Source organism: Eleutherodactylus coqui, chromosome 5 (assembly GCF_035609145.1).
Source record: "Eleutherodactylus coqui strain aEleCoq1 chromosome 5, aEleCoq1.hap1, whole genome shotgun sequence".
NCBI lineage: Eukaryota > Metazoa > Chordata > Amphibia > Anura > Eleutherodactylidae > Eleutherodactylus > Eleutherodactylus coqui.
In genome coordinates, this window is record NC_089841.1 from 14798817 (window position 1) to 14817553 (window position 18737).

Below are 18737 nucleotides of genomic sequence, written 5' to 3' on the forward strand. Positions count from 1 at the left end.
TTCTTAGAGGTAGGTACCTATTTTTCCCAGGTTAAGATTAAACCACCTGGTATTACCTTTGGGACCCATCTGAAAGCTTGCTCACCCGGACGTTGCTAGATGGGCCAATATGATTTGATCAAATTATGTACCAAGACCTCTGCATTATTTTATGTGGTTAGAGTATTTATTATAGGTACTAGCTGATATACCCAGCCTTGCCTGAGTTAATTTGATACAGGTGTTTACATGGAAAATTTTAAGAAGTCAAGGTTACTTTAAAGTAACCAAGGAATAAAATATGTATACACATAGAGGAGCATTAAATTCCCCTCAGGGTGCATGTAACGATGTCTGTCTGCGGAATGTGCCACGACTCCCACTTTCCTTACTTAGGACCTAAAGAATGTTCGCACCAAATTTCATGCCTGTACGACAATGAGAAGTTAAATTATATAGGGGTGCACTTACTATTGCAATTAGCATTGAATAATTGAATTGTGATCCCCTTATTTTTCTGATTTAGGACCCAAAGAATGGTCATGCCAAATTTCATGTTTGTATGACATCGGAAAGTTAGAGAATTAGATTAGGTACATTACATAGAGATGCCAATACTTTTGCACTTAGCATTGAATACTCGAGTTGTGACTAGAGATGAGCGAGCATACTCGCTAAGGACAATTGCTCGATCGAGCATTGTCCTTAGCGAGTATCTCCCAGCTTGGCAGAGAAGGTTCGGGTGCCGCCACGGGTGACAGGTGAGTTGTGGCAGTCAGCAGGGGGGAGAGGGGGGGAAAAGAGAGATCTCCCCTCCGTTCTTCCCCGCTGCAAAATTAGTTGAAATTCAATGATTAGACCATTTAATAAAACCTGCCCTGATGGGTACAACACTGTGGTAGGAAACCCGCCACTCAAGGGGTTAAACGCTTTTTTTTTTTTTCGTTTATTGCCCCCCTTACAGTCTTGTCAAGCCACATTGGTTTCCTTTTACTTAAAGTTCTTTTATTTTTAAAGGGTATGAACTGCTCACATGAGGTGATTAGGATCTTTGTAAACTTTTCCCATTTGTTGTCTGTACTGATATTTTTGAGGCTGTTGTCCCAATTAATTTTACCGATACTAGTTCTAAGCTGATCAAATTTTGCTTTACTAAAGTTTAGTTTATTTGTCACTCCCTGATAAGGCTTCTTATTGAATGACAGCTGGAAGTTAATTATATTGTGGTCACTGTTCCCGAGGTGCCCCTCAACGTGTACCCCCATTATTCGGTCCGGTTTGTTAGTTAATACTAAGTCCAGAGTGGCCCTCCCTCTAGTTGGCTCCCGCACAAGTTGGATAAGGTAGTTATCTTTAATTGTTCTCAAGAATTTATCACCGCTATGAGATTTGTAGGTATCTTTATCCCATATTATATCCGGATAATTAAAGTCCCACATGATTACTAAGTTGCGGATTGACACCTCTTCTATCTGCCTTACTAGTAATGTTTCAGTATCTTCTGTTGCTTTTGGTGACCTATAGAAAACTCCAATCAGGATTTTGTTAATTTTTTCCCCCCTGTATTTCTACCCATGAAGATTCACTCTGTTCATCTCCTACCCCCATATCCTCCAGTAGCCTCGGCATTAAGTAGGATTTAACGTACAGACATACCCTTCCTCCTTTCTGGTTTCCACGGTCTCTTCTGAAGAGGTTGTAACCCTGTATATTTACCACCCAATCGCACTTCTCATCAAGCCACGTTTCCTCTAATTTGTTCATTGGTGCCAATGTGCACCATGACCGCTGGATCCTCACCAGCCCCTCCCAGTAATCTGTCAATCCGATCCATGATGTGTCAAACTCGAGCGCCAGGAAGACAACACACCATTCGACGATCCTGGTCTTTATGGCAGATTGCCCTATCTGTCCCTCTTATAATTGAGTCCCCCCACCACTAGGACCTGTCTAGCCTGCCAAGCGCTCCCCGTCCCCATCTCACTGGAGCAGTCATCTCCCTGGCATTCAGAGGGCATGTTGTGCTGTAGCAGTGCTGGCTCTGTAATGGCATCCCCTCATCTGCCAACTTTGCAAAATTGTTCGGTTGTGCCAGTTTAGGACTAGCCTCCCTGGTTCTCTTCACTCTACTCCTCCTATCTGTCACCCAGCTGACTGCCTGCTTCCCCTGCTCTTCCGTACTACCATCTGCCCCCGCCTCTACCCCAGCGAGAGTCTGCTCAGTGAGCAGCAAACTCCTTTGCATGTTGTCAATGGATCACAGTGTTGCTCCTGCCAAATTTCATGTTTGCACGACCTCAGGAGGTTAGAAAATTAGATTTGGTACATTACACAGGGGTGCCAATACTTTTGCACTTAACATTGAATAATCAAGTTATGACCCCTTTTACTTTTCCTATGCATGATTTAAAGAATGGTTGTGCTAAATTTTGTTTTTGTACGACATCAAGAAGTTAGAGAATTAGACTGGGTACATTGCACAGGGGCGCCAATACTTTTGCACTTAGCAGTGAATTTTCGAGTTGCGACCCCTTTACTTTACCTATTTAGGGCCTAAAGAATGCTCCTGCCAAATTTCATGTTTGCATGACATCGGGAAGTTAGAGAATTAGTGGCGAGTATGTATATGTGCGTATATATAATATGTAGACTTCTGAGCTAAATGTATTTTGCGTGCTGTTGCCACTCTTTGGTTTCTGCTTATATTGTATAAATGTTGCTATCTGTCTGTTGGGTTGGAGCAGATCCAGTTATATCTGATGGCCTGGCTGTAGACAATGGACTTTTTGATGTGCTTAGGATGGCAACTGCCCCATCTGATGTATGTGGGCTGATCAATTGGTTTCCAGCATAGGGATGTCTGTATGGAAATTCTTAAAAGTTTTATGGTAAGTCCCTCATGCAATTTTTTAGCTCTTGTTCAATACTGTCCAGATGGATTATGATGTCATCAATTTAACAGAAGTAGGTCAGTGGTTTGCTGGAGCAGGAGGCCAGAAAGTCACTCTCCAGTTTTGGAATGAAAAGCCTGGCATACTGCGGTGCCACTTTACTGTCCATGGCACTTCCAGTGAGTTGCAGGAATATCTCTTTGCCAAAGGAGAAATAATTGTGTGTGACAATGAATCTTGGGAGTTATAACATCGATTCAGGGGCAACCTCGTTCGCCTCAAGGTGTGCTTGGCAGGCGGTGAGTCCATCTTTGTTTGGGATATTAGTATATAAGGATTCCACATCCATGGTGGCCAGGATGGTGCCATTGGGGAAGGGACCTACGGTTGACAGTTGATTGGATGGTCCATGGTGTCCTGCAAGTAGCTGGTTGTATTCCTCACCAGTGGTTTGAGGACACCTTTTACCCTCAAACCACTGGTAGGGAATACTGACCTCACTAAAGGGCTTTCAATTTGCACATACATCCTTTTAAGGCAGTGGCTTGGCTGATAACTGCCAGCCAGACAGCTTAAACAGCCAATAGCAGAGAAACTTCAGATCCTGCCAGTGTAACCCATTACTTGCCACAATCAATAACAACTGCAGCATGTAAGCAGATGACAGTGGGAGGGGGCCCTTTCTGTCAGCCATCAGCTCCCCACAACACAATCACAAAGTATCAATGGGTTCCCATGGCAGACAGAAAGCTGACAAAGGCCTCCCTTTTCTGCTATACAAGTCAACCTATGAGACCCCACCTCCAGTGGGGTCTAATAGGTTGCTGCCATGGGCTTGGTAGAAAGTACATTAAATTGCTTGTGTAGTGCAATCGTAGTACTTAAACTATTGCATCTTCGAGTCCCCTTAAGGGACTAAAAAAATAGCATCAAAAAAGTGTAATTTAAACAGAAAAAAGTTCTTAAAAATTGCCTTTTTTTCCCACCAAACCCTTTTAAAATAATTAAAATACCAAATAACATTCTTATAAAGCAACACAAAATAGGTATTACAGCATCCACTACGACCCAGACAGTTGAAATATTGTTAGTTATTTAATCGCACAGGATGAACACCGTAAAATAATTGTAAAAACTGACACCAGAACTGCTATTTCTCTTTTCATTTCTCTCCCAAAAAACTTAATAAAAGCTATCCAAAAGTCACATGTACCTCAAACTGATACCAATAAAAACTACACTCTTCCCACATAAAACAAGACCTCATATAACTGCATTACCACAAAAATAAAAATGTTATCGACCTTAGAAAGCGGCCATTCAGATTCAATTGTTTTTCTTTATGTAATCATGCAGCTCCAGGAAGAAAATTAATGTGTTACTATTACTGAATCGATTTTCTAAAAGAGGTTTTTTCACCTCCTCCCAAAAATGTTTCTAATAAAAGTTACACAAAATAGGACATGTGCCCCCGGTTCCATTGAAAAGTACAACTTGTCCCAAAAGAGCAAGCCCTCATGTGGTTTTCCATGAATAATGGCTCTTGCAGTGCCACAATAACAATCACTTAGTCCTTAAACTACAAAATAGGCTCGTCATTAAGAGGTTACTATGAAAGATGCAATGATTAATAGGGCAGGTTATCTGAAGTACATTTGCTTTTGAATAACAGATAATCATTGGTAATTACCTACAATAATCATAATTTACTGGTTTTATTGCATAAGACATCACTTAGTAGCTGCTATAATTTTTTTACAATTTGTAAATAACATGAGTTAAAGAAAATGGCTAATTCTGTGTGTGACCTCTCTTGTGTCTTACAAGACTTGTTTGCTGAATAAAACATTTTCCACATTCTGAACATGAAAATGGTTTCTCCCCTGTGTGAAGTTTCTGATGTCTAAGAAGATGTGATTTCCTTGGAAAACATTTCCCACATTCTGAACATGAAAATGGTTTCTCCCCTGTGTGAATTCTCAGATGTGTAACAAGAAGTGATTTCCTTGAAAAGCATTTCCCACATTCTGAACATGAAAATGCCTTCTCCCCTGTGTGAATTCTTTGATGTCTAACAAGATGTGATTTGTCTATAAAACATTTCCCACATTCTGAACATGAAAATGCCTTCTCCCCTGTGTGAATTCTTTGATGTCTAACAAGATGTGATTTGTCTATAAAACATTTCCCACATTCTGAACATGAAAACCGCTTCTCTTCTGTGTGAATTCTCTTATGTGTAACAAGATATGATTTCTGTGTAAAGCATTTCCCACATTCTGAACATGAAAATGGCTTCTCCCCTGTGTGAATTCTCTTATGTGAAACAAGACATGATTTCTCTATAAAACATTTCCCACATTCTGAACATGAAAATGGCTCCTCTCCTACGTGCGTTCTCTTATGTGAAAGAAGATTTGATTTCCTTGGAAAACATTTCCCACATTCTGAACATGAAAATGGCTTCTCCCCTGTGTGAATTCTTTGATGTGAAAGAAGATTTGATTTCCTTGGAAAACATTTCCCACATTCTGAACATGAAAATGGCTTCTCTCCTGCGTGCGTTCTCTTATGTGAAAGAAGATTTGATTTCCTTTGAAAACATTTCCCACATTCTGAACATGAAAATGGCTTCTCCCCTGTGTGAATTCTTTGATGTGTAACAAGACGTGATTTGTCTATAAAACATTTCCCACATTCTGAACATGAAAATGGCTTCTCCCCTGTGTGAATTCTCTGATGTATAACAAGAATTTGTTTGCTTTTAAAATATTTCCCACATTCTGAACAGAAAAATGCCTTCTCTCCTGTGTGAATTCTCTGATGTGTAACAAGATCTGATTTCTTTGTGAAATATTTCCCACAATCTGAACATGATAATGGCTTCTCTGCTGTATGAGTTCTCTTATGTGTAACAAGATCTGATTTCATTGCAAAACATTTCCGACATTCTGAACATGAAAATCTCTTCTCTCCTATGTGAATTCTCTGATGTGTAACAAGATTTGTTTTCTGATTAAAACTTTTCCCACATTCTAAACACGAAAATGGCTTCTCCCCTGTGTGAATTCTCTGATGTGTAACAAGATTTGTTTTCTGATTAAAACTTTTCCCACATTGTAAACACGAAAATGGCTTCTCCCCTGTGTGAATTCTCTGATGTGTAACAAAATTTGTTTTCTGATTAAAACTTTTCCCACATTCTAAACACGAAAATGGATTCTCCTCTGTGTGAGCTCTTTGATGTTTTCCCATGCTGTGATTTTCCTTATCAGTCTGTGATAAATCAGAAGATGGAACCTGCATAAGAGGAGCAGATGATGGATTTTTGCTATGAAGGGCTGAGGGCACATCTGGGATAATAGCAGGTTCTTCATCTGTATATTGTGTGATACTACAATCTTCTGCTTTACAATCTGCAGATATCAGTTGTCCCTCTGAGATACTGATACCATCATCTGCAAAAAAAAAATAATAATTTTACTATTTTACAAGTTATATTGATATTATTAGACAGCACAGTAGCTTTATGGTTACCACTATGGACAACATCTGCATGGAGTTTGCATGTTTTTCCTGCGTTTGAATTGGTTTCCTCCCACACTTTTTGTACTTTTGTCTTTCTGTATTCCCTAGGTCTTTGTAAGCGCTGCGGAATATGTTGGCGCTATACAAATAAAGATTATTATACTTGAAAAAACATGCTATCAGAACCCAAGATGTCAAGTGATGTAAAGTGCTGCAGAATTTTGATGCGCTATATAAAGAGGATTAGATTTGTTGAAAACAGTTCAGTACTACAAGTCAGGTGGCAACCAGGCCATTCTTTTGCAGTTCTTTCCTGCAACCTTATGTTGTTTAGATCCATACTAGAATACTAACAATAGAAAACAAAAAAGTGCCAAATCTATTACATACCAATTAAACAGACTACAATGTGGTCCATCCGGCTTCAGGCATGCCCGCTGATATGTCCTGGACAAGACAGTGCAGTAGGCTACAGTATTTTGGCCACTATTTTACTGGATCTATAACAGAGTCTTCAAACAAAGCTCTCAGCTCAGATACCATATTAGCAAATGTCATCTTCTGTTAAAATGCAAGACACGTTCGTCATGTTTTTCCTTCTATTCCTGATGTTGATGTGCAAAAAACATCACCAAAAACTGCAAATCTGAATGTAACTGAATATAATAATATGGGGGCCCTGGGAGATCTTTTAAAGCATGATTTTCTTCAAGTCCCTTTTGAGCAAAATTCTTGACACTCACAGCAGTAACCTTCAAATCTCCAAATTCTGGGTCTAGGTCTCCACCCTCAGCATTCTGTTATCTGGGTCTATGGCTCCATGTTCTATTGTGTTAGCACATAGTAATATCATAGGAGACCAATAGCAGCTATTGGTTTTGAACTGAAAATTCGGCACTTTTCCCCGATTTATACTGACAGCAGATGATGAAGAAAGACTCCCACATATATTCCCCATCCATATTATAAATGCCCATCCTGTGTTATCTCCTATAACATATCACATTGTCAGCCATATTTAGTTTGTACTCCGGCTGAAAGGGGGAATATACAGCGGAAAATCTGACAGATCCCAGAGCTTATAAATCTACATAACTATCTGCAGCCGGTGACTGAGGAGAATCTGTGACTCTTCTCTGCTGTATTTAGTGGTTACTACTCACCTGGGCGGTTACCTGTAGGAATCTCCTCTTTACACGGCTGATCGCCCCTCACATTTGTCTCTGTAGTATTAATATTGGTCAGATCTTCATCCGGATACAAAAGCTGTGAGACAAATATTGTAAAAGTCAGCAGATGATTGGAGAAGTCATGTGGAAGGTTTATGACATAATGACTGGACAGGAGTAATTATCTGAGCCACCTAACTGCCAGTCTAGAAGCCGGACATAGATAATTCATGGTGGCTCAATGACCCCTCAGGATCCTCATACACATGTATATCCGGCATGGCTAGACACGTTGTCTCAGTGGAGGAGATCAGCGTCTACCAGACACATGCGCTGCTTGTCTCGGGGGGGATAAAGGAGCAGATAGATATAAATCCAACCTGTTGGCTCCTTATTCCCACCAGCAGTCTTCACTGCCAGAACACTGGGAGAAGATCCAGACAAGATGAAAGGTCTCTGGTCAGCGGTAATCCTGCCATCTCCACCGGCCTCATCACACAAGGAGAAGACATAAAACTGAAGACAAGAGCTTCACAGTCTTCTACAGATCAGAGGGACATCTCCATCTACCTGATGGTCCTGTGGAAGAAGAGGACGGGGACATCTCTCTGGGGTTCTTCTCTTACTGGATGGAACTGCAGGAAACACAGACGGACACTGAAGTCATTCTTTATATACAGATAATAAAGTCCCCGTGGATTTAGTCCTGTCTAATACCTGGTGATGGGAGCGGCTGGTGGGTCTTCATCATGGCGTCCTTGTACAGATCCTTGTGTCCTTCTAAATACTCCCACTCCTCCATGGAGAAATAGACAGCGACATCCTGACACCTTATAGGAACCTGACAACACAATATACAGTCATCACCCAGAAGCCTCCAGTGCTGTTACTGTATAATGTCCCAGCATTCCCTGCAGCGTCACCTCTCCAGTCAGCAGCTCAATCATCTTGTTGGTGAGTTCTAGAATCTTCTGTACATTGATGTCCTCATGTATCAGGGGGTGCGGTGGGGACCCCGGCATTGGGCTCAGGGGTCTTCCCCCTCCATCGCACACAGGGGCTCGACAGCCATCACTAGAGGTCTTCTTCACTACTGTGTAATCCTGTATATGGGGATTTACTAAAAGATTACTACAGTTATTTCCAGAGTCCATCACCTCTACAGTGACATCATCTGTCATTACCATATACAAGAATGAAATAATGTAACATCATCAGAATCTTTCCCCTCTCTAGTGACATCATCTGGTATTACCATAGATAAGAATGATGTATCATAGAATCATACAATGGTAGAGTTGGAAAGGACCTCTAGGGTCCTCAGGTCCAACCCCCTGCTCAATGCATGGTCACTAAATCATCCCAGACATATGTCTGTCCAGCCTCTGTTTGAAAACTTCCATTGAAGGAGAACTCACCACCTCTCGAGGTAACCTGTTCCACTCATTGATCACTCTTACTGTCAAAAAGCTTTTACTAATATCTAATCTGTGTCTCCTCCCTTTCGGTTTCATCCCATTGCTTCTAGTTTTTCCTTGTGCAAATAATAGGGCTGACCCCTCTGCAGTGTGACAGCTCTTCAGATATTTGTAGACTGCTATTAAATCTCCTCTCTGCCTTCTTTTTGCGAGATAAATGTGTTCCCAAATTCATTAACTGTTCCTCATAGGACATGATTCGCAAACTGCCCACCATCCTAGTAGCTTTTCTTTAAACTAACGCCGGTTTGTCTATGTCTTTTTTTAATTGGAGTGTGCAGAATTGGACAGAGTATTCCAGAGGAGGTCGGACAAAGGAAGAGTAGAGGGGGATAATTACCTCACATGATCGAGACGCTATGCTTCTCTTAATAAATCCTAGGATTCTGCTTGCCTTTTTTGCTGTTACATCACATTGTTGACTCATGTTCAGTTTATGATCTATTAACCCCCTTAGTGATGGCCCCATGGTGTTTTACGTCCTGCCATTGCGGGACATGTATGGAGGGAGATAGTGCCACTATCTCCCTCCACACAGCGCGGGTGTCAGCTGTTAATTACAGCTGACATCCACAGGCAATAGCTGCAATCAGCTGTACGGCTGATCACCGAGTTTAACCCTTTAAATGCTACTGTCAATTCTGACAGCGGCATTTAAATCCCTCGGACGATCTACGGGGGACCCGTACGGGCCCCCCCGGTGAGATCAGGGAGAGCCGTGCAGGTGTTATGGCAGCCGGGGGCCTTCTAAAAGGCCCCAGGGCTGCCTTAGAAGACTGCCTATCAAGCCATCCCCGTGGGGTGGCTTGATAGACTGCCTGTCAAAAAGCAGTATGACGTAATGCTATAGCATTACGTTATACTGCAGGAGGGATCAAAGAATTGCTGGTTGTGGTCCTCTAGGAGGACTAAAAGAAAGTGTAAAAATAATGCATCATTTTCCCCGCACGCTGAACGTGGTACGAAAAAAACCCAGAATGACAGAAATGCACTACACTATATCCAGGACAAAATGTAATAAAAAGCGATCAAAACGTCAATTGTATACAAAAATGGTACAAACGGAAACAAAAAGACGTACCACACAAAATGAGCCCCATGTCGACGGAAAAATAAAAAAAGTTATTGTGCGCAGAAAATGGACACAAAAAAAAAGTAGTACAGCAAAAAAAAAAAAAAAACTATACAAGTTTGGTATCGTATAAATCGTACTGACCCATAGAATAAAGATATCAGGTCATTTTTGTTGCAGTTTGTGCGCCGTAGAAACAGGACGCAACGAAAGATGGTGGAATGTCGTTTTTTTCCATTTCTCCCCACTTGGAAATTTTTAAAAGTTTTTAGTACATTATATGGTACAATAAATAGTGCCATTGAAAAATACAACTCTTCCCGCAAAAAACAAGCCCTCATACAGCGATGTTGATGGATAAATAAATGAGCTACGATTTTTTAAAAGGGAGGAGGAAAGAACGAAAATGGAAAAAAGCAAAAGAGCTCCGTCACTAAGGGGTTAATATACCCAAATTCACTGAAGCAGAAAAAAGTCTATTATCAGCATATAGCCCTTCACAGTAGACAGCATTACAACAACATTTTATAGATGCCATTAAAATAGGGGTTCAAGTGGACAAAAAAGTGACACGATAATCCCAAATTCATATAGTGAACTCAAAAAAGATGGTTCATGGGGAGAACGTTCGCACCTGGAGAAGCACATAAAACAAGAAGAAAGCCAAATAGGTAGACCCAGCCACACCAAGGAGATTAGAAGAGCCCAGGGGTAAAGAACAGTGAGCCTTATTTTTTTAGTGGCCCGACAACAGCAAACCCTGATTTGTCTCCTATGCTGAGGTATAGATAAGAACCCTTTTACCACAAATATCCCTGTTAACAATAACATCCAGGGATAAGAGAAGAGGGTCGGTAAAGAGGAAGTCTAATCTGTATAGATAGAAAGATAGTAGTCTCATTAATATTCAAACCATCTCCAAAATAATATTTAGGCTATATAGCCACAGCTCCCAAAAGTATGCTGGTTCATAGATTCAATGATTCAATTAAATTCCTACTTTCATTGGTTCAATGCATTTCCCTGAAGGACGCAGTTTATCAGTAACCCCATAGATCTCCTAGATTGGAAAAAACTCAATGGTTAATCCCTAACGACTGAAGTTATGAAAGCAAATAGGTCCATAATAGAACTAAAAAATCCTAAAACCCACCTCCCTAGCACTTAACAACTGATAGGCTGTCTATGCTAGCTGCAAAAGAAGGGGTTTGAATAACCCGACCTATAAGGCTATAAGAAATGAAAGAGTCCTGTGTGGTGCAGAGTGCTAAGCTCTCGCTGACGACCTGAAGGTCGCAAGTTCAATCCCCAAATAGTAGGTGGTACGTGGCTCAAGGCCTTTCATTTTGCCAAGGTAAGTAAAAGGAGTAGCCAGCTTGGTGGGAGGTAACAAATAAATAAATCACCTGAAAGCGCTGTGGAATAAGTCGGCACTATACAAATTAAAAGATTTATATTATAAAATAACAAAAGTAGCATAACCAGCAGCCCTGATGGTGGACTGCTGGCAAGTGTTTAATTGTATCAATGAACTATAGCTTTAATACTGCCTATACAGTGAAGGGCTATTGATATAACCAAGTCTTTTTCACATGTGCTAAATTACTTACCTCAATTCCTTCCATTTTTATGTGCTTTTTTTACATTTTAGTTACCTAGATGTAGGACTTTGCAATTTTCCTTATGAAATACCATTCTGTTAGTCGCCGCCCACTGTGCAAGCTTTTCTAGATCTTTTTGAATGCTCTCTCTTCCCTAGTGTTAACTATCCCTCCTAGCTTTGTGTTGTCAGTAAGGCCTCCTTCCCACAAACGGATTTCCGCCGCGTAATTCGCGGCGAAAATCCGCTGCGTTGCCCGCAGCTATTAGGTTCTATTGAACCTAATAGCTCAGGGCACACGGTGCGGAATTCCACCGCGGAATTCCGCACCGTGAAATCTCCCGTTTTCACTCGCGGCATGCTCTATTTGCCGCGGGTGTACGTGCTGATGGCTTCCATGGCAATCAATGGAAGCCGTCCGTTCACGCTATCTCCTGCTGTAACACAGCGGAAGATAGCGTGAAAACGCTTTCCTGCCTACCGCCGCTGTGTCATATGACGCGGCCGGCGCATCACATGACACGGCCAGCCGCGTCATGTGACGCGGTGGGCGTGTCATGTGACGCGGCGGCGGTGGGCGGGGAAACGTCATGCGGGACCCAGAACGGCAGATCCGCTGGTAAGTATGGGGCCTCTGGGGGGCGCCGTGACGGGCTTCGCCGCGGAATATTCCGCGGCGGAGCCCGTCACGCTCGTATGCAGCCGACCTAAATTTGATCAATTTGACATCAATTCCCTTCTCCAGATCATTTATAAAAGTGTTGACCAACACTGGGCCTAGGACAGAGCCTTGTGGTACCCCACTTGATACATTCTTCCACTTGGATGTGCAGCCATTTATGACCACTCTTTGAGTACGATCACTCAGCCAGTTATGAATCCACCCAACAGTTGTCTTGTCAATCCCATATTTGGTCATTTTTTCAATAAGGATGGTATGAGATACTTTGTCCAATGCTTCACTAAAGTCAAGATATACTATATCCATCGCATTTTCATGATCAACCCAGTCGGTGATACTGTCCTAGAAGGAAATTAGATTTGTCTGGCATGGCTTGTTTGTTACAAGTACATGCTGTTTAATAATGTGTTCAAAGAGCTTTCCCAGTATAGAAATCAGACTCACAGGCCTGTAGTTTCTTCCCTTTTTTGAAAATAGAGACAACATTTGACCTTTTTTAAACTTCTGTTCTTCAGGATTTTTTAAAGATTATGGCGAGTGGTTCAGCAATTACCTCTGCTGCTTCCTTTACTATCCTAGAATGTAATTCATCTGGACCTTGAGACTTAAATTCATTTAAGTCTCATCATAGTTTTAAAAGAATAAAAACAGCTGAATGTCTCTGGTTCTTGATGATGACCAGCCGTGTCACTCCCCTCCACTACCACATGGATACCACACCTACTTTACCTAAGCATATTTCTAGAATAATCTGCAACTTGCCATGTTCTTACATACACATGGAAAGGTTATTTATAACATTAGTTATACTATAACATAAAGCCCTATTGGTGTTATAGGCTAGTTCACAGCAGACTCCCCCTATAAGGAAAAGAGAAAATCATAGTGCCTCAATATAGATGTAGCAAAAATGCAGCAAAAAAAAATAAAAATTATATATACACTACCGTTCAAAAGTTTGGGGTCACCCAAACAATTTTGTGTTTTCCATGAAAAGTCACACTTATTCACCACCATGCGTTGTGAAATGAATAGAAAATAGAGTCAAGACATTGACAAGGTTAGAAATAATGATTTGTATTTGAAATAACATTGTTTTTACATCAAACTTTGCTTTCATCAAAGAATCCTCCTTTTGCAGCAATTACAGCATTGCACACCTTTGACATTCTAGCTGTTAATTTGTTGAGGTAAGCTTGTGAAATTGCACCCCACGCTTCTAGAAGCATCTCCCACAAGTTGGATTGGTTGGATGGGCACTTCTGGCGTACCATACGGTCAAGCTGCTCCCACAACAGCTCAATGGGGTTCAGATCTGGTGACTGCGCTGGCCACTCCATTACCGATAGAATACCAGCTGCCTGCTTCTGCTGTAAATAGTTCTTGCACAATTTGGAGGTGTGTTTAGGGTCATTGTCCTGTTGTAGGATGAAATTGGTTCCAATCAAGCGCTGTCCACTGGGTATGGCATGGCGTTGCAAAATGGAGTGATAGCCTTCCTTATTCAGAATCCCTTTTACCCTGTACAAATCTCCCACCTTACCAGCACCAAAGCAACCCCAGACCATCACATTACCTCCACCATGCTTAACAGATGGCGTCAGGCATTCTTCCAGCATCTTTTCATTTGTTCTGCGTCTCACAAACGTTCTTCTTTGTGATCCAAACACCTCAAACTTGGATTCATCCGTCCACAACACTTTTTTCCAGTCTTCCTCTGTCCAATGTCTGTGTTCTTTTGCCCATCTTAATCTTTTTCTTTTATTGGCCAGTCTCAGATATGGCTTTTTCTTTGCCACTCTGCCCTGAAGCCCAAAATCCCGCAGCCGCCTCTTCACTGTAGATGTTGACACTGGTGTTTTGCGGGTACTATTTAATGAAGATGCCAGTTGGGTACCTGTGAGGCGTCTGTTTCTCAAACTAGAGACTCTAATGTGCTTATCTTCTTGCTTAGTTGTGCAACGCGACCTCCCACTTCTTTTTCTACTCTGGTTAGAGCCTGTTTGTGCTGTCCTCTGAAGGGAGTAGTACACACCGTTGTAGGAAATCTTCAATTTCTTAGCAATTTCTCGCATAGAATAGCCTTCATTTCTAAGAACAAGAATAGACTGTCGAGTTTCAGATGAAAGTTCTCTTTTTCTGGCCATTTTGAGCGTTTAATTGACCCCACAAATGTGATGCTCCAGAAACTCAATCTGCTCACAGGAAGGTAAGTTTTGTAGCTTCTGTAACGAGCTAGACTGTTTTCAGATGTGTGAACATGATTGCACAAGGATTTTCTAATCATCAATTAGCCTTCTGAGCCAATGAGCAAACACATTGTACCATTAGAACACTGGAGTGATAGTTGCTGGAAATGGGCCTCTATTCACCTTTGTAGATTTTGCACAAAAAAACAGGCATTTGCAGCTAGAATAGTCATTTACCACATTAGCAATGTATAGAGTGCATTTGTTTAAAGTTAGGACTAGTTTAAAGTTATCTTCATTGAAAAGTACAGTGCTTTTCCTTCAAAAATAAGGACATTTCAATGTGACCCCAAACTTTTGAACGGTAGTGTATATATTTTGTTGTGCTAGATTTTAATATATCTATATAGAGGTCAAAACCCTCACTGACTGACTGACTGACTTGCCACTAATTCTCTACCTTCCATATGCCACACAAACATTAAATTTGGCAGGAGCATTACTCAGGTCTTAAATAGGAAAAGTAAAGGGGTCACAACTTGATATTGCAATGCTAAGTGCAGAAATATTGACCCCCCCCCCTTCCCCATGTAAAGTACCTAATCTAATTCTCTAACTTCCCGGTGTCTTACAAACATTAAATTTGGCACGACCATTCTTTCTGTTCTAAATACGAAAAGTGAAGGGGTTGCAACTTGATTATTCAATGCACTTCTATTTATGTGACTTATGTTCTAAATATAAATATTCAGTCAAGAAAGAAAATGTGCGAAGAAGCTGGCAACCTATCCTTTTTCCTGAAGTATATTCTTTGCTGCTTGGACTTGCAGCAAGCCAAGGCTTCACACATGCTTTCAGCAGACTGAAGAAGGATTGCCCTGTTGCATTCAGGTGAGATGCTTGCTTTTGTATTTGGAAGAAACTGTTCCCTCACCAACTCCGTGTTTATAGGTAACCTACATTCTTTTACTCCCTCAATAGTGCGGGGAAGGTAAGTTAATGTAATGCGATATCATTAGAATTTCCCCCCTCTCCAGTGACATCATCTGTTATTACCATAGATAAGAATGATGTAATGTGACATCATCAGAATCTCTCCCCTCTCCAGTGACATCATCTGTTACAATCATAAATAAGAATGATGTAATGTGACATCATCTGTTATTACCATAGATTAGAATGATGTAATGTGACCTCATCAGAATCTCTCACCTCTCCAGTAAGCTGGAACAGTACCTCTAGGGTGAGATTTAATACACTCTCCGCAGTCTTATTTCTGTCCTTCTCCATCTTTGAACAGCAGAGGATCCTATATTGCTTAGACCTAAATGGAAAGATGATAAAAATATAATAATCAAAAGCACAAATCCCATGTAAAACACTGAAAGTACTAGAGAGAATGAAAGAGAAGCATTTGAGGATATATTAACCCCTTAGGACATGGCCTTTTTCGCAGTTTGACTGTCCTCCCAACTTTCATCACTGGCGAAGCTGTCTGGGGTTTTTTTTGTATTTTTCAGTGGTGCTATTTAATCTATTAAACAACTTTTAAGGATGTTTAAGTGCAGTGAAATAGGGGAACCTCCCCCACAAATCTTGACGTCTGTGTGTGGAGTTTTGTTTCTGCAGTGTACACTAGGGTGGTTGGAAGACATAGTGGGGGGAAAAATGGCATATCTCTGTTGGGAACCTCTAGAAAGTTGTCAATTGGAGTAGAATTGAGATTTCAAAGTTTCAGTGTAATCAAATGACATTAAGACCTGCCTCATCCACCCGAAAGTACTAAAAACCCACCATTAAAAAAAAACCAAAAACTAGTGTGTGTGTGTGTGTGTGGGGGGGGGGGGGGGGGGGTTCCACTATAAAATGTAAATGGAATATGTTATTTTTTTAGTATTGTAGAGAATCTTCCAGGCTTCAATTTTCACTCCTACAACTTGTTTTGAGAGGGAAATATATACGTTTGTAGGTAGAAGATACGAATGAATATATATATATATATATATATATATATATATATATATATATATATATATATTACACACACACACACACACACACAGCTATGTGTCTTTTTTATATGTTGCCAGCTTTGTGTAGTTTGTGACGCATTTGGAATACTCCAACCCTGGGGTTCTCCGGTAGCAAGTCCAGAAGTTTTGTGGAGGCCACAAATGGGCTTTTGATGGCTCACATGTACTGACTGCGGACAGGATATGGATCTCTAACACACAGCAGGACTATCCCGAAAACATTACATGTTCCACGTCCAATGTTGTGTACCTCATTCTGTGCAGTAAATGTCCTGTCGGGGGCTTTATATTGGGGAAACAGGACAAAAACTGAGAGCCAGGATGACATCTCATCGCCACTCAATTGAAGAGGGAAAGACTGTACTAACTGTGGACAAACATTTTTGTGGGCAGGGACACAGCATAGAGCAGATGAGAGTTATCATACTGAAGGGATATTTCAAATCGTAGCATCACAGAAGAATTTGGGAGTACAAATTTATGGTCATGTTTGATACCCTCAAGAATAGAATGAGCCTCAGCCTGGGATTCTTGCATGAGTGGAGAATATGAAAGGTCTGAAGGAGGTCAAGAGGGATGTCCTCTTCCGAAATCATAATTTTTTTTTCTCTTTAAAACTTTGCAAAAATCCAGAACTTGACTTGTAAGAATATTGCAATCCAATAAGTGGTGCTGCATTTCCTACCATGTGCAGGTTGAAGACCTGAGTGACTGCTGCCTCTCATCTGATTGGTCCCGCTGAGTCAATCAGAGGCAGCAGTCACACACCCATTCATAAATTCATGAATGGGTGTGTGAGTGGAATCTGCCTCTGATTGGTCAGGCTGTGACCAATTAGAAGCAGCTCATTCAGCAGGCGGGGATTTTAAATCCCCGGCTGCTGAATACTACTCACAGCTGTTCCGAGCAGTTCAGGAGGACTGCCGCTGGCCGCGCTGAACTCCGTCTGCCGGGACCAGGTGAGTATATATATATTTTTTATTTTTATACATTTCTGGATGAATTGCAGGGAAGGGCTTATATATTTAACCCTTTCCCGACAATTCATCCCGCGATCGCCGACAGCCCATTGCTTTTAATGGAGCCGGCTGTATTGACGGCTCCATTGAATTCAATGGGCTAACATTGTTCTGCCGGGAAAAGGTGAGTATATATATATTTATTTTTTTTTTTTACACATTTCTGGATGAATTGCAGGGAAGGGCTTATATATTTAAGCCCTTCGCGACAATTCATCCCGCGCTCGCCGGCAGGCCATTGCTTTCAATGGAGCCGGCTGTATTGCCGGCTCCATTGAATTCAATTGTCAGTGCTCGTTTAATCGAGACGAGTACCGCGTGGTGCTCGTCTCGAGTAATGAGCATCTCGAGCACCCTAGTACTCGAACGAGCATCAAGCTCGGACAAGTATGCTCGCTCATCTCTAGTAGCCATCTTCTATGCCTCTTTTCATTATATTCATTTGTCCTCTTTTAGAGGATTTATGATTAAAGTAACTCAAAAAGCCTTGAGTGAATAACCGAGGGCAGGGCTCTGGCTGGCAGGTTAAGCCGACGTGCTTCTCCATGTTTTCACAGGTTTCAAAATATTCTCTCTAAACAACTTATTTTTTATAATTACTGTACTTTTGTGTTTTGAGAAGTTAATCATGTATGAGCCTCTTGCGCTTGCATGTGTTTGCCTGGCATCTAAATTCCTTATCTTGCATATTCTTATTGTGTTTGTTTCTTCAACCAATGATAATCAATTAAATTATAATAGATTTGAATTAGTGTAACACTGGCCAACAAAAAAATATTTTGAAATGTTTTAACTTCATTAGTCAAATCTTACTAATTTTGGGGTGAGAAAGACGAATATGACAAAAAAAATTTTATTAGCTCTAGTTTCTGTGATATACAATAGGCGGAAGTGTGTTATTTTAACGGATTAAGAGAAAATGATACATTTTAATTACATATGCTAACAACATTCAAAGTGCATTTTAATTTTTTTTTAATGAAATTTACATTCTAAGAGTTTTAAATTGATGGAAGAATTCCTGGCAGGAGGTTCGGTGTGAAGAAAATCATGTGGTGACTTCATGAGATCGTTTTCTTTTGGCTTGTCTCTTGTAA

The 18737-nt window shown here is 40.9% G+C and overlaps 1 protein-coding gene across 1 annotated transcript in view; it reads right to left on the reverse strand.

Moving 5' to 3' along the window:
- Nucleotides 1-18737, reverse strand: part of LOC136629067 (zinc finger protein 585A-like) — a 243278-nt gene that overhangs the window by 39248 nt on the left and 185293 nt on the right. The window contains exons 2-7 of the mRNA XM_066605189.1: nucleotides 15801-15912; nucleotides 8491-8670; nucleotides 8285-8408; nucleotides 8138-8202; nucleotides 7562-7664; nucleotides 4679-6328 (exon numbers count right to left, since the gene is read on the reverse strand). Coding sequence (XP_066461286.1) covers nucleotides 4679-6328; nucleotides 7562-7664; nucleotides 8138-8202; nucleotides 8285-8408; nucleotides 8491-8670; nucleotides 15801-15878 — 2200 coding nt within the window. The 5' untranslated portion in view covers nucleotides 15879-15912. The remainder of the gene's footprint in view (nucleotides 1-4678; nucleotides 6329-7561; nucleotides 7665-8137; nucleotides 8203-8284; nucleotides 8409-8490; nucleotides 8671-15800; nucleotides 15913-18737) is intronic.